The 24,816-nt window shown below is 38.1% G+C and overlaps 1 protein-coding gene across 1 annotated transcript in view; it reads right to left on the bottom strand.

The window, feature by feature from the left end:
- mef2d (myocyte enhancer factor 2d) overlaps positions 1 to 24,816 on the bottom strand; it is a 67,101-nt gene that overhangs the window by 7,895 nt on the left and 34,390 nt on the right. The window contains exons 6-10 of the mRNA XM_016662100.1: positions 14,895 to 15,073; positions 11,999 to 12,028; positions 8,703 to 8,820; positions 8,124 to 8,292; positions 1,809 to 1,859 (exon numbers count right to left, since the gene is read on the bottom strand). Of these exons, the coding sequence (XP_016517586.1) occupies positions 1,809 to 1,859; positions 8,124 to 8,292; positions 8,703 to 8,820; positions 11,999 to 12,028; positions 14,895 to 15,073 (547 nt within the window). The remainder of the gene's footprint in view (positions 1 to 1,808; positions 1,860 to 8,123; positions 8,293 to 8,702; positions 8,821 to 11,998; positions 12,029 to 14,894; positions 15,074 to 24,816) is intronic.

Here is a 24,816-nt window from a genome sequence, read left to right as displayed (position 1 = left end):
GCGTGTGCAGGTAGATAGATGGGGGTGCCACTGGGGTGCCGATGCTGAGGCGAGTGAAAATGGCCGAGTCAGCAGGCCAGTGACAGTGATGAAGGTGAGAGCAGCAGTCTAACCCCCCCCCTGCCACCCACCTCCCCACCTCCACGAACATTAACAACACAGTGAGCACAGCCAGAAGCAGACATTTAGTTATAGTGAGGTGTGTTGAGTTGCACTTGCTGCCGTGGTTTCCCAAAATACTCTGCTTTGCTGAGAAATAATTTTTCGTCTATGAAATTTAGCTCTAATGAGATTCTTCTACAGCTACATTTTGTATAAAATAAATGTGTCTTTTATTGGTGTAACAATAAAAAAAAACTTAATTTGTTCAGCAGGGAAAGAAAAAAAATGCATTTGAGAACAAATCATTGGTTTTTGCAAAATTAATGATTGGCTTTTAAAGATTTCTTTAAATTATTTTGCTTTTTGTATTTAAAAGCTTAAGAACTTTAAAAATAGATTAAAACTTTTTTAAATAACCAGAACTTTAAGTAGTTTTATCAGTAAACCATGATTTTCTGTGTAATTTATTTTGGCTATTCTTCAAAATGTGAATAGAGGAAGTTTGATGTTTGTGAATATTCTTTACTCATGAAAATGCTATAAAAATATGCATTTGGCTCAACTTGCCCATTTCTATTGTTAAAACAGTTATTAAAGTTAAGAACCAGAATTATGATGAGCAATTATGGGCATTGAACCCCATTTCTGACAGAAGAATGGTAATACAAGAAACAATTCATTTTAAATCTCATGATTAGGAGATCTGGAGTAAAGAATGACACCTTGACAACACTAAGTCACCGTAACAACCATTTAACAATTTCATTTCTAAGATGTTTTTGCTCATGTTTTGCATAAGTGCCATTTTTTTTACTCTTTTGCATACTTTTAGACAAAGAAATCTTTTATAATTAACACATCGACATCACTTTACTAGTCATGAGAAGTTCCTCTCATTCTGTTAAAACAAGCAAGTCACTTTAATTTTGGCCTCAGCAGATTAATCTAAATTTTGATGCACTTTTCTATTACAGCAACAGAATGTACTTTCGACTGCATGTGGCTCATAAAAGATTAAATCTAAAAAAGAACATAAGGAATGAAAACAAACATTTCATGATAAAAGGAAAAGAAAAACTACTTTTTTGTGGATTGCATCAAATTGTTATGTGTATTGAGCACCATTTGTATGTTTTCAATGCATAAGGTCAACTGCATACTTTCACCAACAAAGAGGCACTGTGGACTCTTAAGATTTGACAAAATGATTACATTTCTGCCAATGTTGACCATCTAACAACAAAAACAGTTTCTACCAGAGAGATGTTGTTGCCCTGAATTCATCCAAACCCTGAACAATCATAATTTTCTTAGTGCAATATCAATATGTGTCTTGAACATAACATACGCATTTCTTTTTTCTTTGCTCTACCTATGACAGTTGCTATTTTTTTTTACATTTTGTTATTGTTTCTTGTACAATAACTAATTCTAAAAAAAGAATCAAAGTACAAAATACTGAGATCAATCAAACTTTCATCCAAACAATCAGTTGGATGAACAAAAAGACCATCAGAAGAATAATGGAAATATTTTTTGTTTAGAACTATTCAGATTTTCCTCATAACCTGCCAAGTCATCTCATTTTTAATGCAGTTTTACCATTAAAAATCTAAAATCTTTAGCAAAGGATCCATCATGCAGCAGATATTTTAGGAAAGAGACATGCTGTAAGCTGTATGTCTTGAGAGTAGAGAGTACAGTACCAGCAGAGGCCCTCCTCTCTGCCCAAGAGAAAGTTGGACTGAGAAGCCAAGCTGTGGAGGGAGGTGGGAAAAAAAACACAGAAGACAAGCAGTTTTCAGAAAGCTGTAACAGCAGGGAAACAGTGAGACGGATCAGAGGCAGCTCCTGGTCACTCCTCACACAGAAACTAGACAACAAAAAGGCTTTAACAGCTGCTTTAGTCAAGCTGAGATGTTAGAGGCAGAGCTGTGTACAGTAGGAAGTGTGAAAGCTGGATAGTTATTCACATGCAGTGCCTGTTTACTTCCTTTTCCAGTAACAAAAGGCAGCTGGTTTTTCATGAAGTGTGATGAGTCTTAAAGGAGCTCTGAACTAAGGTCCTCATTAATTTACAGAAACTTGTCTTTGGTCCTTTTTTACTGGAGAACTTCTGATGAAATAATTTCATGGTTGAACTCTCATTGATCCTGCAGTTTGCTTAGCTTTTAAAAACCTAAATGTTCTATGAAAAAAATAATCATTAATCTCTGGACAAAGACCTTCTCAGCTCTGGCAGACAGAGGTTTCTAAGAGCTTTTTCCCCTTCAGCTTTGGATAGCCAACAGCTATTATAACTCTGCAAACGTTCATCATTTAGGTCACTTAGAAAAGAAACGGAAAGAGAGGAGGAACGGAACATACAGAGAGAAAAAAGCTGCATAAAGAACGCATTTCTTCAGTTAAGGGGAATCGTGAGACACAAATTAATACACATTTCCTTTCTAGTAAAACATTTTTACTCCCCCCAACAAGCTACACTTACACAAAACACCCATAATACACCCACACATTGCATCGCAAAAGTATTCACACCCTTCACAATGTTCACACCATGTCAGATTACAATCAACGTACTTTAAACCATACAGAGCAGTTCATAACTGTGACGTTGAAGAATTTAATGATTAATATGTTTTTATTTTTTATTCTGATTAGAAGTCTAAAAAAATCTGGTGCACATTTATAATCAGATTTATTTATTTTAGCACACCTACGTCAATTCTGGATCAAGAATAAACACAGCCCTTTTATGTGTAAATTAATCTCAGTATAAATGCAGCTGTTCTGTTTTTGGCCTCAGAGGTTTGTTAAAAAAACAATGAACAAAATCCCATCATGAAGAACACAGCAGTTCAGTCAGGGAGGAAGCTGAAAGCAGGATGAGACTAGAAAGTTGTGTTCGAAGCTTGGAGCTGGAATGAAATGCTTTGGCTTAAAACGCATCCAGAGCTGGTAAAAGTTCTGACCAAAGTCTCTTTGAGAGTCTGTGGCAGGATGTGAACATTTACAGAACATCTCTATAATACCTGACTGAACTATTTTGAAAAACATAAATGGACAAATATTTTATTATAAACATGTCCAAAAAGATTTACAGCTGTACCTGCAATAAAACTAAATGAATGTTTAATTTTCATGATACTTTCCAAATGTCAGTTCGTCACGTATAATTCAAATGAAACACATATTTACAATTTTGTATGGCAGAATGCAATAAATGTTCACCCCATGCCTTAATATAATACAGCCAAGTGAAAAAACATAAGACACCATATGACAAAGAAACAAGAAAAACAAAAAATATATAAAAAAAAAAACTAAAATTGGATGAAAAAAGAAAATGTCATGGTTTATGAAAGGTTTAAGTGTAATTAAACAACATCCTTTACAAATAAATATTTCAGATTAAAAAGATGACTATTTAATGGGCTGTCTTGGTCTTTTTCACCTGATGGTGGATTTAATAATATGAAACGCACATAATCTGAGCTGGAACAACTAGTAACCAGCAGACATTTCTACATAAATGTACAAATTGGCTGTGAATGCAGCACTGCAGGGCAGCAGTTCATCCATTAACATTTAGATTGAGGAGTCAAGAGGAAGCTGAGAGTCAACAGGTGTACATCGAATTAACTAAGCCTGGATAAAGGGGACGGAAATGAGAGGGGGAAAAAACGGAAGTGCTGGATGATTAAAAGGGGGAAGGATGGGAGAAAATAAGATGACAGAAATAATTTCCTTGTGGCGCCTGCAGCGAGGAGAAGTGTAGACGACAGCAAAGGCAAGGAATGGCAGCCAAGCCGTCAATCACAATTTGATAGGGAGGGCTTGTTTGCTCGCTGCGAGGCCACACTGCGAGGAAATCAGAAGCAAAGCAGAAGCAGTCTGGGCTGTACTGGTGCCCACGTCTGCCCATGCTGTCCTAGGACGGCACGATTTTCCGCGGTGCTGTGAGAACAGTTTGGTGTGCTGGGAAAGATTCCCACATTTCTGTGGTGCTCCCTTGTTTTCAGTGACAGCAATTCTGTTATCCTGCTCACACACACTCACACACACACATGGCTCAGTGATCCTGCCTGGTGCTGATTCTAGAGTCAAACCTGCAGGAGCTGAAACGCTGCCACAATCAGCATCTGGGCTGCATGATCATGGCTAAAATTTAAATCCTGTTTACTCAGTGAAACTGTGGCTGTTTTCAATGCTCACATGTTTCAGTTAGATTTCCAGAAGAAATCTTAAAAAGAAGTGGGGCTCCTACATTGTCTTCAATTATAATACATATACACATTTATTTTTTCTTCATTTGCACAGGAAAGTATGAGCTAATGTGGTAACATTCCAAAATATAAAGTCAGATGAAGATCATTCCTTGAATTTCAGTGCAATCAGAACTTTGAAGGTTTGCATATAATAAGTATTTTATATCAACTTATATTTTTGTGCAAATACAATATAAAAGATTAACACCGACACTCTTCTGAAAAGTGACATGCCACAAATGCGCATAATGGTGCGTTGGAGGTCAGACCTGGGAATGACATCATTCCCGTGTAAAGTGCATTCTGAATGAAAATCAGAAAAGCAAGTTGGATTTTTGAGGCACTAAATACAATTAGTGATGCAATAAAAATATATTCGGTTACATTTTGTGTTAAAGATAAAAAGAACTGGATAAAAAGATTGGAATCTCCTTGCACCGACGGTTTAATGTTTAATGAGGAACAAATGTCTGAGGTGCTTATAAACAGTTTATGTCTGCAACTTTCTGAGTGCTTTTATACGCAGCAGCCATATTGGATGCTGAACTTGTGTTTTAGCTTCAGAGGCGTTCTTATATGTCCAACTGCGAAGGCAGATATCAGACTTCCCAAAAGACTTAAAACAAACAATACCTATTAGCCAGCAGGGGGCAACATCACTGCAAACAGGAACCAGTTTGCATTAAAATGCTCAAAAAAAATTCTCAAAAGTTCTTGACCTCAGTCAATATTTACTTTTTAGCTCTTACTCTAAGCTTCTTTAATATTTAATGAAGAATGATTCTGTGGATTAACTTATAAGACATAAATGTCATTTTAGAACTAGTAATTGTTGCCCTGACTGTAGATGACAGCAAGTTCAGACCAGCAGCTATTTACTTGTAACCTTTCCCTGAATAAAAACCAATCTAACATTTTGACTTTTCTATTCAATTTTGAAAAGTGGATGAGACAAATCCCCAAAACATTCCTAGATGATTTAATCAACCTAATAAAGAAACAAACATTAAAAAGTGCTCCAGATCAAGCTACTGTTAGGAATTGTTAAGCGAGCCACTGACTGTGGAAGAACTGATTAATAAAATAGCATTTATTTATGTTAGATTTTTTTCCATTACCTCATAAATGTATGAACATAAAAAGTTGGATCTTGATCGATTTCAATGTAATATGTTTCTGCAATAACAGACTTTTTCAGAAGTTTTTTTTTTTTTTTTTTAACAGATAAATCTGTGAGGACGGAGTGGTAAAGGTTTAAGCTGAAATTAATTTTTCCGCACAGTTTGCTTTGAGTCTGGCAGTTGATGGATGATCAGGTGAGGATGCTGAAATGACTGGTCTGATCTGGTTGCAGAGGGATTTCATTAAGTCTGGCTGGTCATTTGTTAACATTCACATGGCAATATGACATGTAAATGAACTGGGGGAGATTGTTAACTATAATCTTGTTGTTTTATAAGATGCAAACCCCTGAAGTCACAGCTGTAGACTGTAACAAACAACAGTTAGCATCTTTTCATGGACTACTTTTGTTCGCAGTCAGACAGAACAATAAATTCATCTTCCAGCTCACAGCCTTGTGTCTTTTTTAAACAAATTTTTCTCACTGTTTTTTTATTTGTATTGTTGCCTGGATGCTGTCTCTAAAATGAACAAAAAGCTGGAATATTTCTCCAAAAGGACTTAAAACGCGCTTAAACCTGTTCACATTAAAGTGTCTTTTCATGTGAACACCAGCGCTGAGACCATCCTGAAATATCAAACATCAAATTCTATACGGCAGATCAAATCCTCTTTTTATCTCCTTAACTGACTTTGACAGCTAAGCTACATCTACAGCCTTCCTGTAGTTGTTCCACCGTAGGAATGTGAGGCCCACATGTATCCCAGCAGTTGGCTCTCATGTCTGTCAGCTGAGAGTGACAGCTAAATGGCATAAAAATAAAAAAATTGATGCGGTGCGCGTGTCGCTGGTGCACAGCTGCGCCCAGGTTCAGTTTTGAGGACTGAAAGCAGCACAGAGAGACTCCTTTCATTGAACCGCCGAGCGAGGTGCTGTTTCTGTCATAATGAAGCAGCTCCCTCTTTCTTGGTGACACTTCCAAAGAGCTTCAGATCTAAGCTTTAGGTGGCAGAAAAGGGGGGAAAAAAACAGAAAAACTCTTGGAACAAATCTAATTATCCCATAATCTCTGAGGGGGAAAACGAGTTTCACTTTCAACTGAACTAAAAGAGAACAGACACGGTGGAGCAACAGGCATCGCATCCAACACTCAAATGCAAGAAAAAGACACTTTGATACCAGGATTTGTGATGCATCTGTTTTGGAAATTGTTTAGGTTATTTTCGTCTGTCAGGCTGTTGTACACTCCATGTGTGTGAGGAGTGTATTAACTTGTGAGAAAAACAGCAACACTGAGCTGCTTTGCTCCATTTGCTCGCAAGTCATTCACCTGACTTTAGCTGTATAACTAGAAAAGCAGTCATTTGTCACTGGTCCCAACATGAGGAGGAAGAAATCAAGGGAGGACAAACAGGAAGAAGAAAAACGTAAACCAGTGGCTGCAAGTGATGTGGTGACAGAATGGATGCTCTATCAATCAATATAATATACTCAAACTAACCTCAACATTTTTTTTTTTTGCTGTTTAGATGAGAAAAGAGTTTTTCATGGTCTAAAACTGTAGTTGTTCTTGAGCTTCTTCTACTTTTATAACGCAATGTTTAAAATGTTAGTAAAGCCTTTGATTACTTTTACTTTTATCTGAAATAACTGTAACGAGTCATGAAATAATTCAATAACATTGCCAGCTGGATGATTATTTATGTTGCACAACGATCTCACTTCCACCAATGAGTTGTTTATAAATGCTAATTGCTATTAGCAGCTATAGAGGGAGTCAGTGAGGCACAGAAAGAAGTGCTGTCAAGAAAGAAAGACAAAAAGTATCCCGTGTGTGTAATCACTTTAAACTAAATGGACCTGGAACAGATCAGTGACGTCCTCAAACACCTCCACAGGAAACATCCGCTACATGCATCAAACTCGTTTGTGTTTGTAAACAGGTAACATTTTTGTTTCCTCTGCAAAAAATGAAGTTTTATCTGTGATTGTGAGTATAAAATGTGGCATTGGAGACATTTTGGCTAACATTGCATTTACATGCTGATCAAGAGGAGTAATTATGTGAAAAAAAAATAACTTTTTTATACTTCAAACTTAGGACTGAAAGTGAAGTGTCATTTAAAAGGCTGTGTTATCCAATCCCTCAATTTGAGTTTGCTTTATAATTTTTAAAAGTTAATGTGAAATGTTTGATGTTTCATCTCCTTTTGCATTTACAAAAGTTATTTTATACTTGAAACTTGAGTCAAAGTGATTTTTGAACCATATTGTACAACACACTGTCTGAGCAGGAGTATGGTCCATTCTTTGGACTGTGAAATCTTGTGCTGGGTAGCGCAGCTTGTAGCATCCGTACCAGGAGCTAAATCAGACCGAGACCGCAGAGGGAGACGGCTCATGGAGGAAGGAGGTGGGGTATCTAGGTCACCACAAGATAAATGAACTGCAGCTGGGGTGATGCCACAGCTTTTCTATGTATGGTATAATTCAGTTGCTTTACTGAATCAGCTGGAGTGTTTGCTTCAGTAAAAGGTTTGTGGATCAGTTGTTTCGGGGGGGAGGTTAATCACCAGGAAATTACCAAATCACTCTAACAAGTACGTCACAGGTATAAATATGGGACTTACACCAAGTTATTGAGTGACGCCAGTGTCAGCTGCTGTTGCTGCTGTTGCTGCTGTTGTTGTTGCTGGGAGACGACTGGTTGCTGCTGCCAGGCGGCCATGTTGCCAGGCACCAGCCCTGGTGGTGTGAAAGTCTGAAGGGCTGTGAGATCCGCGCTCGTCAGCTGGTACTCTGGGATTAAAGGATGCGAGAAAAGACATTTAGAGAGAGAGGAAGAGAAGAAATGAAGAGGAGGTGGATTGTTTTACATCATACAACTTTCTGCTGCATCAATATTAATCATGGCTAATCCATATTAATGTGAACCTTTGAAGTGGAATCATTCCAGAAGCTCTCACACAATGAACAAAGTGAATATTCATAGTGGTTTGTGGCACCACACTGCAAGCTTTCCCGTCATGGCACTTAATAGGTTTTCATGAAATAATAGAGTGTATTGTTTTTTTTTCTTAAATCTGCATCTTTTCCGTGACTTTAAATTCAGCCCTGTTGGCAGGAAAGTCTTCCCGGCTCTGATGCAAACCGACGGCTTCAGCCCAGGCTTGCTGTGTGGAGGGGCCGTGCTGCGTTCAGGGACTCACCCGTGTTGTAGGCAGTCTGCATGCCAGGGAAGGGAGCAAGGAGACTGGGTGTTGCCACAGAAACCACTGGAGTTGTGAGTGGCTGAGTCACCTGCGAGCTACCTAGCCGCTGAGCATTCTGGGAAAACAGAAAAAGTGAACAGTCAGTTAATAAAGACTGCAGGAAAAGTTTATGGCTTTTATAAAGGGCCTCACCGCTCTAACTAGTTTCGATGAGAATTTCTGTGTGTCCTCTACGTGCATAATAATTTATGCTAAATTATTATTTCCTGTGGCAGTTTTGCTCTGATGTAACTTCATCTGAGGGAGAATCCAACATCCAAAGAATCTAAACCACCCCGACTGAGATTATCAACATTTTTATTCCTGTGGATCTACACTGCCTTCCAAATGTATTCATACCCCTTGAACGTTTTCACATTTTGTCAAATTTTAATAGGTTTATGTGGATAGTAAGTGACAAACCAGCAAAAAGTGGTGTAATTGTGATGTGGAACTAAATGAAATATGTTTTCCCCACTGTTCTAATGCAAATTAGCAAAGTCTTTCAATCACCAGAAACTGATATTTTTGCCCACAGTTTGTTACTTTATAAAATATGTTTTCTTTGTAAATCTGGTTATATATCTAGGGTTTTTGCCCACAGTTTGTTACTTTATAACTCAAACTCAATCAGACTGTGTGAAGTGTCAGAAAATATGTTTTCTTTGTAAATCTGGTTATATATCTAGGGTTTTTGCCCTCCTGCAAAATGAACTTCTACCTCAGTCTTAATATATTTGTATACTCTAACAGGTTACCGAGATCTTTTTTTTTGCACAGCACATTTTTAAATCTTTCAAATTTCAAGTTATATCTTCCATTTTATAGCTATTATCTACTTTGTGTTGGTCTATCCCACAAAATCCCAACACATGCAGTGAAAGTTTGTGAAAAAGTTCTAGCTGTGCGAATGCATTGCGAGGCTCTGTAGGCTGAGAGCTCTGGCTCTGTGTTGTGAGACAATCTGATCTGTTTCCACAAGAAATCAGGCCTTTTGTCCTTATATGGACGGACTGTAGAAGTTCAGAGCACATGACTTCATCCATTTTCAACAGCAATAATGGTAATGGTTAGCATGTGGCTTCCACTGTGCGGCGCAGGCGATGCAGAAACCTTGCAATGTGACCGAGAACAATTTAGTTACCACTGAAATATTTCACTGTAAACACAGCCTGCTTTACTTTGAGCTGAAATAATAAAGACATTACACTCTCTGCTTGGACAAACAGAAATGCAGGAGCTCTGTTGTTATGCACTCGCTTTTCTTTTCTACATTTTTCAAAGTTTTCCTTAGCAGACTAAAAAAACCCCTGATATTCGAGTTATTCTAATTAACAAATCACTTCATGCGTGTGCTGGGCAGATGTGCTCAACATCATGCCACATCCTGAGACATCTCACTCTCTGCAAGAGAATCCTGCCACCTCCCTTCTCCCTGAGGTGTTCAACTTTCCAGCGACAATTTAACATCGTGGTGCGAGATGAGAAAATTCTCGCATCTTGAGGTGGCGTTGGCACGGCAACGCCTGTCGCCAGGACCCGGCGCTCGCGTTATGTAGAGCCAGGGAAGAAGGTGTTATGAGAGGTAGGGGCGTGCAGGAGCGTCATGCTGTTCGGAAAGCATGCACTGCCAAGGCTGACGGGAGTAGGACATGAGTGGGGATGAGTGTGTGTGTAGATGTGTGTGAGAGGATGAGAGTTTTCTATGATAAAATGTGAGCAGGCAGGTACGGCAGGAATAAATGCACAATGTGAGGAGAGTTTTTGTCGTGAGGTGTGTATATTTATGCAGAGAAACGTCATGCATGCGCGTGTGTGTGTGTGTGTGTGTGTGTGTGTGTGTGTGTGTGGGTAGGACTGAATGGGGTCAGAGAATCTGAGGCTAACATGTCCATCTGCGCTCCAGGTTGGAGACTTTGGGAGCTTTCCTCTCTCTGATCCTCAGAGCGGAGACGCTCGGATGAAACCAAACATGCACATGCTGAGCAGCTTTCACACACAGCACAGAGTCAGCTGGTTGCTCCACTTCCCCCAATGTTTCCTCCCGTATAGTCACCGGGTTGCACAAATGTGCCCGGAGCTTTGCTGCAACATAAATATTCATTTGGGATTTCTGATCAAATTTGCTGGAAAATATAAATGAATTGTTATCATTTCTATAACAGAAGAATGAATAAAATGGAGGACTGTTTTCAAATTAAGGATACTGCCTGAACAGACCTTTTGTTCGGATGAACAAATGGTCTGTTTTAGCAGTTTTATCAGATCCTCTTTCCTGTTTTCACATAATAACAAGGTTTTAGCCCTTGGAGCTTTATTAGACAGCAAGGGATCGTGATTATTTTTATATTAACATCAGGTGGAGTGTCAGAAAACAGGTCTCTAGACTGCAAAACCACAAATATTACCAATAATTTTGTTAGTTTCTAGGGCAAACACCTTAGTGCACTTGAAGTAAGAAAAACTAACTTAATTCTTGAATATCTTTTTCTTGTTTCAAGTGAAAAAAATCTACCAGTGGAACTAATACTGTTTTTGGTCAATATTCAGGAATTATTGACTTAAAACAACCTCCTATATCTTGAGAAAAGTTACTTTTTCATTTTTCAAATGTACTATGATAGTTACATGAAAAATTACCTATCAACATTTGGTGTTTTTGCAGCGTATTAAATCTTTCAGTAGGAAAGTTTTCCAAATTATTTGGACAAAACAACATAGATGCAATTTCCCAGTCTTGAATCCAGTTTCTTGCTTGACCATCAGAGGCCCAAGACCTAATAAAACTTGCATGAAAACTTTTGGCATTAGCTAAAAAAGACAAAGGGGACCCAGAAATCTAGAGAACATCTGCAAAAATACATTTTTTTAAGGCTTTTTCACATCTTAAGAGGTGGCAACACTTTTTTGCCTTTTCCTAGAAATTTGTCCATTTATAGTTGAAGATAGAATTTTGCAATCAAATACCCAGGACATATTTTAGCATCCTGATTCGTGGAGCTACTGCTACCAACTGGATGAACCTGCAGAAGCTTTTGGCCCGTCAAAATTTCAGAAATGAACTGAAGCAACCAGGTGATTGTATCTCTGTTAGGGTGTTGCTCTGATGCTCCAGTGCCTTTCCTTCATCCGCCTTCACAGCCTGGCCAACCCTGATGGGATGCATCTGCTGATGGTGTCACACTCATGCTCAGTGAGATCACACAGAGGTTGACACCACATCCACGAGGCTGAAACTCTTAAAGTCTATTCACCTCACTCACCAACTCCAGCTCTTCCTCTGTCTGCGAGGCCGGTGGAAGACGAGGGGCGGGGAGGGAGGAGTAAAAGAAACAGAGGACGTTAAGTTCCTGTGAACTATTCGTGATATAAACAACTCTGCATGAAAACAGGGCCTCTGTTTTTCCAAGCTCTGCGGCTCTGCAAAACTGCAAAACGATGCTGGAAATCTGAGGAGGAATGATGAGATCCGTATTCTGGACTGCAGAAACATTAAATATTTTTAAACATCCTAAGCAGTCAGCATAAGTTAGTCTGTAAACACTGTGAGTTTCACTTCTCATGCCAGGTTGACTTGTACACTCTGTACTTTCAGGAAATCTGATAAAAATTCATTTTGTGTTCAGAGTCTGTGTGAAGAAATCTCTAATGTACAACATCCTGTAATCTAAAAGACATCTACAGAAATTGATAAGAAACTTTGGTTCTTTAAACACAGGCTGATCATAAAATGTTATTTTACTTTAATGTATTAAAAATTATTTACACAACATGAAATAATTCCTATAATCAGGAAACATTGAGAAAGAAAACATCTTCTTCCCTGTTTTCAAATGCAAGTTCTAAAATCTGCTCAACCTGTTTTAGCCATGTGAATGTAAACGGACTGAAAGTGGATGTGCACGTTATCTGCACAAAAATGTTCAAACACTGCCACAAAAGCATGTGTGCAACTTATTAAATTGGAATAGCAATGGAATGTATCCTAGCTGGATAAAAAGATGTAAAGATGGTGTTTCATGCAGCTAGCTGGTAAAAATGAATTTTATCCTGTGGAACTTTTGTTTTGTTCTTTTTTTTTCTCTTTATGCTGAAAATGTCACCTAGACGTTCACAGTAAACATGAGAGACAGAGTGCTGAGGATTCCTATCTTTCTGCATCAGGTGAGCTTCTCGGCCTTCGGCACATAAAAAAAAATACAACAGCTGCAAACACTAATCATTACATTTAGATGTTACAAGGTTTGATTCAAATATCTGAATTTAAACAGCCCCAATTTCTCTGGATCCATGAAGCTTTTTAATAACCAATATTTGGTTTTGGTCCAGGAGTTGTATAAGTTAATTGCTTCATTGTTTTCTGTATCTTAAGCTGAAGATGTCAATAACAATCAAACCCCATTTTCCCGAGTCTTTTCTTTCGCTACCATGAAGCACTAAACTCATACATCAGGTGTGCCCTAAAGGAATGCTATGTTACTGAATTTTAATTGACTACATGGAAAATCTGCAGAATATGCAATTTTTTTTATCATATTAATTAATTAATCATCAGAGAAATTGATAGCATAGTATTTTAGTAAATAATTATTAGCTGCAACCCTGATATATTTTCCTAAGCTAACACTCTGTGCCAATGTGCACATGTTGTCAACCCTGAGCTAAAGAGGCTGAGGGCGGGGATCAGTATGTACTTCAGAATGTAGCGATAATTGAAAAAAAGCATTTTACTGCTTGGGATGTAAAACATTTGCAAAGTGTTTTAAAAAGCCACAGCATTCAGCAGCTAGGTCATAAACACTGTAATTGAACAAGCATTTCAACAGTAAATGCTCATTAATTATTCATGAGCTAAGACGGTCTGACTACTTTGAACAAACAAAGACACACACATATGACATTAATATTATCTAAAACAGTTTTTAGCATTACCGGTCCCACACTTAGCATCAATCTTTATTTTCTACCAACAGATTTCTAACAATTTCAAATATAATATTCTGGGTGGCAAAGAAGATGTTGAAAGCTTAAAAGGATAAAAAGAAAAGAGAAATGTTCTGTAATCCTGGTAGCCTTCCTGTTCCTGCCTACTCCCCTGTAAAGCACAGAGTGTTACAGCACAGAGTCTTCTCCTTAGTTATTGTAACTGGAACAGTCCAATATGACTTCTTAACTCTTCTCCAGATGTTTTCAGAAAGGACATAAATAGATACCTTTGACTTTGTCTGTTTTGGGCAGCAGAGTGGTCCCTCCTCAACAGCCACTGACTATGAAACATTTACTTCCATAGAATCATAAGATTGCTGTGCATCTTGCATGACTAAGAATGCACCTGCCTTTTTGGCTCCAATCCTCAACACAAAGCTGCAAGAACACAGCTTGAGCAAGGCATGACTTTATTGAACAGCATAGCTGTATGAGTCAAATCAGATGTATTCTTAGAAGCAAATAAACATTACAGCTTTCTTAGCAGTAAAACACACTTAAAAAAATAGGAAAGACTGCATTATACAGAACATCACTGGTGAGTTTGTCAAGAGTGGGACTGAAATTATTAATCGGATTATTCATGAAGAGTTGAGTAATCAAATAATAGTTAACTGGAATATGCTGACTCTAAGATATGCCATTTGCTGTAAGAACAACAGTAATTAGCCCAAAACTGTACAAAAAATGTATTAAAAATTTAAGTTGAAAACTTCTTTTTTTTTTCTGTATGCTTAATGTTTATTTTATTCTTTCAAAAATTGCATTTTTATAGTATTTTTTATATTGTCTAAGATAAGTATAAGTGATAAAATAAAAAATCTGCAGAATGTGTAAATGTTTTTTTTATCAAATTATTTAATTAATCTTCTGAATATTAAACAGAATACCCAATTACTAAAATAGTCATTAGCTTTAGCCCTAGTTAAGAGTAATGCAAGTTAAAGTCATTATTTTGATGCACTGAGAAGCAACCGTCTTCTCACTCACACGACTGATATTTTTTGGTTTTCAATCATTTATCAAACTGTTCTTTAATAAGATAATTTGTATCAGGATAAAGAATCCCAATGTGGATTTGGAGGTAATTTGGAGGTTATCCTCCGGTATCATAAAACTAGTAGTTTAGATTTAAATGGTCAGTCTGAGTCTTTTTCTCCTCACCAGCTGCAGGAGGCTCTTTCCACTCTGTGAAGTGATGACCCTCAGGTCCGGCTTCCGGCTGTTGACCAACTGAGGGCTGGGTGGAGGTGGGGACTTTGCCGGGACTACTTTTCCCAGGCTGTTGCCATTGGATACGGACAGGAGGCCCGGGGAGGCCCTGGCGCTGATGTAGCCATTAGCTGCAGAGACGCAGACACACAGAGGAAAATAACAGCGAGGTTTAGTGAAGAAAAAGGGTGGGAGGAAGTTTTGTTTTGGTCGGCTCTGATGTTTTCAGTGTCTGCCTCTACCTGTGAAGTGTGTCTTGTCTGCCGTCGTTGGTGTGTTTGCCTGTCTCATTAACACGTTGGAACCCTTTTGTCGCACCACATGCTTCTCATCATTTCTGCAGCTCAAACATTGCTTTTTTCTGGTGGCTCTCTGATTTTCTACAGCTCCTTCACATCAAAATCATGCCATGCTCTCTCCAGAACTATTTTATTTCTGCTCTCAGTATTTGTCTCTCTCTCCTGTCTCGTTCCACTCATCTCAGCTTGGTGTAAACAAAAACACATAATTGTCTCTGGGCTCTTTCCATCTTGCATGGTAAGAAAATATCTTCTCTAACAAGTCAGTTTCATGGTCATTAAACCCTGGAAGAAATATTGTCTCTGAAAAAGCAAAACACAATCATTTATGAAAGTTTATTGTTTATCTGCATAATTATGAACTGGAATTACAAAGTGTGTAGATTGAAATCAGTGATTTGAAATGTAAAAAAATCCTTTACAATTCAGCAAATAATTGAATAATCCAGAGCATTTTATGCTTCGATTTCATGGTTTTGGTAACATAATGCAGTTTTAAATGAATATTTTTTAAGAAAGCCACATTTTATGTAATGACTTTTAACTACGTGTAGGCCAGTAGAGATTATCACTGTATGCTAACCTTGAAAATAACAGACACACCATGTCACAGTACTTGGATAACAATTTAAAAACTAATTTACAACATAAGTATGTATAACATACAATTACTTTTAACAAAAATGGAAGATGTTGCTGTCTGCAGCCGACAATAACCTAATCAGCAGAAGTCCACTAGATAAGAAAAAGGAAAATTGTTGGTTATTTATACAGCTAAGAGCCACAACATTCGCTCTCCACAGAGAAAGTTAGGCAACTGCACAGCCAGGCAGCCTTGAGGTGGCCAGTTATTGGTAACGTTTGCCTCTCTGGTTGAATTAATTTGACTGTAAGGATCTTTTTTTATTTGTTTTAATCTGAATAAAGAAAAACCCTTAAATCTAGAAGATGAAATTGATAGTTTAGGTGTTTTGCAAACCAGCTGTTTGGTTTTGTAAATGTAGGTAAAGTTTGGGTGCAGAAGTTTGGGAGACTACATAATTATGATATGTAACCTCAATACAAAATATAGAACAATGTTGCAAAACCTATTTTAAAATGCAGAAATGTTGAGGGTTTAATAGTACACTAACAATAACAATACCAAGAGCACTGGTTTTGGTTGGAGCCAGCAGCTGACTACTTATAGAAATATAGTTTATACATTGACAAATGAGTTATTATTAAAACAGAGCTAACTTCTGATTACTGGACCTACTTAAATTTGTTACGAGTGTACAGCAATAGGAAAAGAAACAGCCAGATTGGCAGTGCACAGCTACAGGTGGGGGCAGGCATCACAGTGTTACTCTATGTTCCAGAGAAAACTTTCTTTGATAAACTACAGCTTTGAAACTGAAACTTTTAAAACCCTGGTATACCTAGATCCAGGAAACCAGCTCAACTTTGCTGACAATGTTCCAAAGCTAAATTTTCCTGGAAAATTAAACATTTTCCACATTACCAAGTTAGCACACTTTCATTTATATGACATTTCCTTAGTTTTGAAGTTATGATTTTCCAGCAGATGATGTATCCAGAATCTGGACACTGGAAAGTCCAGCTTCTGAAATTTGCCATTTTGTCAGTCGTATATAAAAACCTTATTCAAGCGTCAGATTAACACAAGTTTGGCATTCACAGCAGAGCAGAATGTGCAGCTGAGATAATTTGCCTCCCTGTTGTTGAAGAAATATCTAATTAGTTGTAGTATGTGTAGAGTGCCTTGTTGAAAGTGTCTGCATTGGCTCTGGTCATGAAAAAAAAGCATAACATCTAACTTGAAATATTAATATAAATCAGCTTACATTACTGTAAGCACAGCATGTCATTGTTTTCTTTTTAAAAGGGGCATCCCAGCAACATGACAGGCCAAACTGCAGATTATACCAGTGAACACACCTGCCTTTGAAATGGCACAACTGTCACATTCCTCTCCCTTTCACAGCAACACAATCATTGCTCTTAGGATAAATAATACCTGACATGCCATGCTAAAACTTCAGCAAAACAGCTCTGTTTGTCAGCCATTTCTGCTTACTTTGTTTTGACTCTGTTTCCACATTTCTGAATATTCTCCACCAAACACTTTTTATTACGGTACATGTCATTATGTGCTGGTTTAGAATCATACTACAAGTAACTTGTTAAATGTAAAATAAGATGTTGGGAAGTGAAGGCTGAAGGAAGAGAGGTTGGCTGGCTGAGCATCATGACAACAAGCCTCCAGCAGTCTCCAGCCTGTCTTTGGTGCCGAGGTTAAAAGACAAGTCTATTGAAATGAAGACTGAATCACAGTGCATAAGAGGGACAGCAGGGACTTTCCCACACCGTGACACACACACACACACACACACACAAACAGATGCAGTACTCCCGTCTGATGGGTGCAGAGAGGGTGTGTGTGTGATAGCAGATAGCACTTCTCCATGACGCTGGCTCCAGACGACAGTGGCATGTGACTCTGCTTCATCTCACTTACACACACAGAGCCCATAAACGCAACCTGACAACAACAACAAGTCAATGCTATCTCTGATATCAGCTTAGAGAGAGGGAAGCATGTCAGAGGAGGAGAGGAGGCGGGCGAGGGAGGAAAGACACAAAAGGAGAGAAAGAATGAGGAAAAGAGGAAGGCAAAGGAGGAAGAAGCTTAAACATGTGGTGATATGAACCAAGAAGGCTTTAGTGGTTAAGTAGTTACAGAGGAAAAATACAAAAAATAATGACAAAGTATGGGTGTTTAGCATAAAAGTAGAGTGTATTCAAGTATCAATTTAATGTATTTGTGATCAATTGTTTATGTCTGCATCATTTTAAGGGTGGCATCGTGATTTAATCAAATCAATCAAAATATATCTAGTAGGAGCGAAAAAGTCAGGTTTGATGTCCCAGTCCTGTTTATGGTTTTCAAAACCATTAAGCACTGAGGCAGTTCGGAGGGCAAAAAGGAGTTCAGCCCAGGACTAACCAGGTGTACCTAAAGAAGTGGCCAGAATTGCTTTGAAATATGTCATACATCCTGTCATATGAGTAAGTGAAGTTTAAAAATCAATAGTTTTTCTCCAAATTTATTTTTGATGGGACATTATGCAGACCTGTCCGGATGCAGAAGATTGGATCAGTATTTTACCGTCAAATTATTTAATTTATGGGGTTAAACAAAAAGTAAAAACAACAACAACAGTTCAACAGAGAAATTAACTCCACCACACAATGAACAAAAAGTAAGAAAGTAGAGAAAATGACCAGACTGGACTGGGAGAGACATTATGGAAGAAAAGAATGAAACTGAGGGAGTAAGTGAAGCAGGATATGACAGAGCAGGAGTTCAATGATAGGCAAACAGATAGTAAGATAAGCGCAAAGAAAGACTGGGAACAAGAATAAGTCTACACATTTGAGGGAGGAGGAAGGGAAAAAATGGCCTATGAATGGAAAACATGCACAGAATGTGGATGATTAAAGAAGTAGGAGAATACAGGAAAATCAGATCAGGGAGTTTCAATGATGAGAAATTGGGGAAGAAAGAGAGATGGAAAAGGAAAAGGAAAGAGAGGAGTGTGGGAAACTGGAGCAGACATGATGTGCTAAACAAAAAAATGTAGGGAATCAAAGAAAAAAAATCAGCTGGAAGAAAGAAACAGAGGATGCTGCAAACGAATGGAATCACTGAATGTGGTAAGACGAGGACTGCATATCCCAGCAGCCACCTGGGCAAACTGTTCACCTGTGTCCCATCAGTGCAGGGTTCACCCCACGTCTGCATGTCGACGTCAATGACTGATGGAAATGTGCAGTCAGTTTGTGTTCATGTCTGTGGGAGAAGAGGTGGCTTGGTGGTCACCCAAGAGTTATGAGTTCAACTAACGTGAGTTTTCCTCAGTGAATGTGAAGTTAACATATGTTCTACAGCTGAACCCAGGCTCAAAGAGAGTTCCCTTACAGAATACAGCCTGTAGATCTGGTGTCTTTCTTTGTGTGTTTATACTGTATTACTATCTACAGCTGGAGTTCAGTTCGAATAGGTTTTGATGTACTTTACTAAAACCACGAAGCCTAAAAGCTTAGCTGACCAAATGGTAACATTGACTATTTGTTGGGGTTTGCAGACACTTGTTTCTGAATCACACTATTCAAGTCAGGTCTGAATTTATTTTGATCTCCATTTTTTTTCCCTTTAGAGTAACAGGACTTAAATAATTTGAAAAAGATCTCAGGTTTTTGCAGATTGATGGCTTTCAACAGAATTTTTTTAAAGTCATTTGCAAATTTCTTCTTTTTATTAACCTTCTTTTTTTTTATCATGATGGTATGATAGACAAAATTACTTCAAAGTGCCATCATTACTGCTCATATACAGCTATGGATGCTAAGAAAATGCTATATTTATAATATTTACATGTTTTAGCAACAAAATAAAACAAGTGCAAAAATCAGAGACAGGTAAAGGAAATTTCCACCTTTACCTTAATTAAGGGTGTACTGACTAACAGAAGCTGGCACCCAGCTTTTGATGTGCTCATTTTAATTCTGCAGCCTTCCACAACGAGCCTGAACACAGCTGCAGAGAGAAAACAACTGAGATTCAGCCTTGCATGTTTTTAAAATGTGTCATACTTTTATGAAAAACTGGTTGCACAAAAAACGGTAACTAGCCAGTTATTTTCAAAGACTAGGTTTGCAGGATTTATACAAAAAGACATTTACAAAGTGTTTGAGATTTTGAAGTTTTGATAAAGAGAAGAGCTGCATGGTGGCACAGTTACAACTGTTGCCTTGCAACATAAATGTCCTCCATTTTTCCTCTTTACTGGTTCAAATCAGTGACTGGAGTCTTTCTGCATGGACTTTGCATGACCTCCATGCACATGTGTGGGTTCTCTCTGAGTGCTCTTGCCAATCCAGGCAATTAGGTTGACTGGCCTCTAAATTGTCCTAAAGTAAGAGTGTGTAAGCATGGTTTTTTGTCCTGTGTGTCTCTGTGTTGCCCTGTGATGCACTCGTCTCTCACCCTAAGCGGGCACAGACAATGCATGGATGGAAAGAGAAATGTACTGGAAAAATAAGTGCAACTATATGGTTATTTTCTGTACAGAAAAGTTTACTTTCCTGCAAATATGAAGTCATTTCATAGCAAAAGCTGACTGTTTGGTTTTGCTTCAGGATCCCATAACAGTAAATGTGGAGTTGTAGATGTGGCAAAAGCCTGATTATAATCAATCTGTTAGCAGTTTGCATACTGTACATGTTCAATGCAGTTTCATTTATTAGTTTTAAGAACCTTGCTGCTGAAATTTAATTAACTTTATTTCAATGCCGACATTAAAGCAGAACTCTGAGGACCAATGGGACAATATAGACGAGCATCTGCACTAACAGATGGCGCTAGTGGTGCCTGTGGTACCCAATGGTTCCAGCACATGCCACATTACAGCAGTACTCCTGATTTAAACTGAACTAATGACCCATGTTGCATGTCTCCTCCTTTTTTAATTTTCTGCAGAAAACCAAAATCATCAGACTTTAAATCTTTTATATAAAATGAGAGCAGACTCTGTTGGAAAAAAAAAGATAATTGCAGTTTCTTGCTTGATTATACATGGAGGTTCATGCTGGATTATGAGCTGATTTATGCTGTGTGTGTCTTTATGCGTGCAGCTGCGTCCTGCTGAGTGAGTCCCTGAAAGACTTTAAAATGTTTGTGGCTTTCATTCATCTAAATTGCTCGTGTTGATGCATTTCCTTGTAGCCTTAACATGTGTTCTTCTTAGAATATGAGTGTACATGTGTCGGTACCCTCTGTGTGTGTGAGCATGTGTGTCACGTCTCCCATTACGCGAGGCCGGGCGTGGGAATGTGTGGAATGCTGCATGACGTCAATGGTGACATTCCCTGAGCTCTTACTCCCTGGACAACAGCTGAGACCGGCACATCCAAGAGAACAGGAGAAAGAGGAGGTAAGAAGGGATGACAGGAGGAGGGTGAAGACAGGATTAGTGAAGAAGAGTAAAAAAAGGCAAAAGTAAGACTAAAAGGGGTGAGAATAAGACATGACCGGAGAAAGGACATGACAGAAAGAGAGGCATAAATAATGAAGGAAAAAGCATCAGAGGACAAAAATACATTGTGCAAAAAGGTTAAAAAGAAAGAAAAGGAATGAAAAAAGTTAAAATGCAAGAGGAGGTAATGAAAACTGCGATAAAAGTGGAGAGTGGATGAGTGCAAAAGGAGAGTGGCCGGCCGTCTGGGAGGATCAGGTTACCTCAGATAACGTTTGAGATGTTGATAGACAACTATGTTGTGACACAATTATAGCAACCTGGAGGGATCACGGGGAGAGCATTTAGACTAAAACACAGCCATCAGCAGCAGAAGCACACGGTTAAATCTACCCCAAATATCTAATAAACTATGACATTCTTGAGTCGATTTGTGGGACTTGGTTGGAGACAGGCTGGAACAGTCTGCAGTGATGCTTTGCAGTAACATGGTCCTGGGTTCAAATCCAGAGTCTTTCAGTATGGAGTTTGAATCTTCTCCCTTTGCATGCATAGATTCTCTCTGGGTACTCCAGATTTCCCCAACAGTCTGAAAACATTATTTTTTTGATTAATTGGTTTATCTAATGTCCTTAAGTGTAAGTGTGTGTGCCTGGTTGTGTGTCTCTGATGCACTGATGGCCTCCACTGGGGGGCACCGCAACTCTCACCTAATTCAACAGCTCCCTGCACCCCTGGAAGGACAAGCAGGAATGGATGAACATTCATCTATTCAACAGCCAGCAATAAAAACTGGTGGCTGTTAGCTGCTACGATATCAAAGTTAGCTTCTGCATCCTGATGCCACCAAATTATGGGCTATTTCACAAATTTCAATTTGATCTTCAAAATCTCAAATAGTTAAAGATCAAAATCTGAAATGGATCATTTTACACAAAGATTTTCAAAACACTTTTTGAGATTTAAGAAACTTTCAAGTCAAATATGACACCAAGGAGTGTTTCAAGACTTCTTTTACACAACATCATTTGACAACCATAGAAAACATAGTATATTGGCTGGACCATTTGATACTGAATACAGATTATTTAAGGCTCTCTCCACAAAAAAGATGGGTGCTATGCAAAATAAAGACTTCCTGTTAATTTGCACTTGTGGAAAAAAACTGAACCAAAATTTAAAAGGAAAAAATCTATGTACCTAGTGTCACACATCCATGCTGGATAGCCAAATATTTTGAAAACAATGAGACCCACTTTGCACATGCATGTCAATTCTCGCTTTCTGTGCCAGAAAAAAACAACCAAGTAGTTTTTCTATTAGATATTTCATACCTACCTCTCTGGTTCCTGCCTCTATAATAAATGCTAAAAAATTTTCATTAAATTTCTTTTAGCAGAGTTGCTAGCCTAGCTATAGCTTGAGTCATAATTAGCATAGTCTATCATTGAATTCTGATTTTCACCACCTACTGGTACAACAGAAGTATTACCGTTTTTTGATTGTAGGAAAAAAAAAAAAAAAATCTGTTTAAAAAAAAGATCAGATCAGAGTACTGAAGCTGGCTGGAGCTTCACTGTAATTTTTGTAATCTTTACTCTGTGCAAAGAAAATTAGTTTATCTGAAAATGTTTAATAAAACCATGTTTTGCCTCATCCTTCTGGACCTGGTATCATGAATCATCTCATCCCGATGAAGCACTGTTACCCCAAAGAAAAGGTAAGTGACGTTAATTTGAATGTATTGATTTATTTTTGGCTCCCTGTAACATGAGAGAAATAATGCTGTCAAGTGAATCCAGAAAAAAAGAGCACCCTCGCCCCGTATCCATTACTGTGGGATGTAGCTGGCAGTATCTGTCCAAACTAATGGGATTTAAGAGGAGAGCTCTGGCCAGTGTCAAAGTCACCTCTGAGGAGAGTCCTGTGCCAAGACAAGGGACTGCTAGATGGTGGGGGGCGGGGACGGGTGGGAGATTATTCCAGAATGAAGACGAGGGGGAACAGCTGAGAGAGACGGGATGAAAGGGGGAGGTGTAGTGAGAGGGAGGAGAAGAGTAGATAAATAAAGAGGGAAAGCAGCGGACGTGTAAATGGTTACGCAGATTGTTAACTATGAGTGTCAAAAAAGTAAACATTAGAAAGCTTTTTCATCAGTTGGAGGAAACTTTGAGCCAAGCGTGGCCAACGCAGCGAGTAGTTTATGAATTTGGCAGCATTCTCATTTAAAACTGCTTCTTTTTTCCAAGTTGATTTATTAGACCAGTTTATTCTGACCAACTCTTCTTACTGGTCTGTTTTAATTCTACCAAACTGCTGTTTATACAAGTATGACAGGACTTTCAGACTTTAAGTAAGCCACTTTTTCCAGTCATTCAGCTGTGTGTAATGTTTTGAAATTTAGTTGAGTCATCAATATTCACCTGGAACCATTTTGAAAGTCTGTCCACTTGAAGTGGCTTCATGCATTTCAGGACTGATGTACGTTTACTGACTTTCTTTTTCATCTGGTTTTGAATTTCTCTCGGTCAAACTATGTCATGTTGCTTTTTGAGATCCTTCTTCATGTTGTCAGACAGACTCTACTTAAATGATATCCTGCAGGTTTGGCAGCAATGAAACCTTGTTATGTTGAGAAAAATTAAAGTCAGCGTTCCAAAAAAATATGATTAATTCCCAATTTATCAAAGGGGTGATTTTTTTCAACATGTTTGGTTTTTCTATGAATATTTTTGTTTTACAATAAAAATAAAAAAATAAAAAAAACCTGAACAAAATCTGTGGAGCGAGTCATTTTTACAGCACTGTTGGTGAATATTTTAGATACTTTCATTCCCTTGGAAAAAAAAAATACTTTCCTTTTTCAAGTGTCTTTCCCTGATGGGTGGAAATTTTAAATTACATGTGAAGAACTATTTCACTTCTGCATTTCCATTTATTTTCTAATGGTCAGTTTCACTAACTTTACATACAGGGAAAAACCCAGACTGACTACTCAGTGCTTAAGAGTACTCTAAAAGGAACTAAAAGCAGAAAAAAAAAATGAGAAAAGCTAATTTATATGGCTGCTTGAGATAATATAAAGTCACATATCAAATGTACAAATACTGTGAAAGCAACCAGTTTACGTTGATGTTCAGCTGACAGATCAATTTTACTCTCCAAAAACCCAAAATCCGATTTCAAATGCATTTTTCGTAAAAAATCTAAATTGCAGAAATATTTCCACTAATTAGCAATACTTGATTTATCTGGGTGGAGCTGTGGACCTAAAGGAGGCTGACATGTCTGACAGAAAACCACTGCCAGGAATGAAATGTTGATCTCACATTCATGGTGGATTTGATCTGGAGCAGGTGTCCGCCTCCCGACTGGCGTAGTGATTTAAACACTTTCAGAATATACTAAAAAATGTTGAGGCTTCCAACTGTGAATAGAGAAACAACAGAAGGCCAGCTGAGGAAACCTACACTAGCTTCGTTGGAATTTTATTGGTTTCTTTTCCTCTTTTTTTCTCTTAGTCATGGACTGTCT

The sequence above is a fragment of the Poecilia formosa genome, unplaced genomic scaffold (assembly GCF_000485575.1).
Source record: "Poecilia formosa unplaced genomic scaffold, Poecilia_formosa-5.1.2 Scaffold359, whole genome shotgun sequence".
NCBI classification, from domain to species: Eukaryota; Metazoa; Chordata; class Actinopteri; order Cyprinodontiformes; family Poeciliidae; genus Poecilia; species Poecilia formosa.
This window is presented reverse-complemented; position numbering and strand designations above follow the sequence as displayed.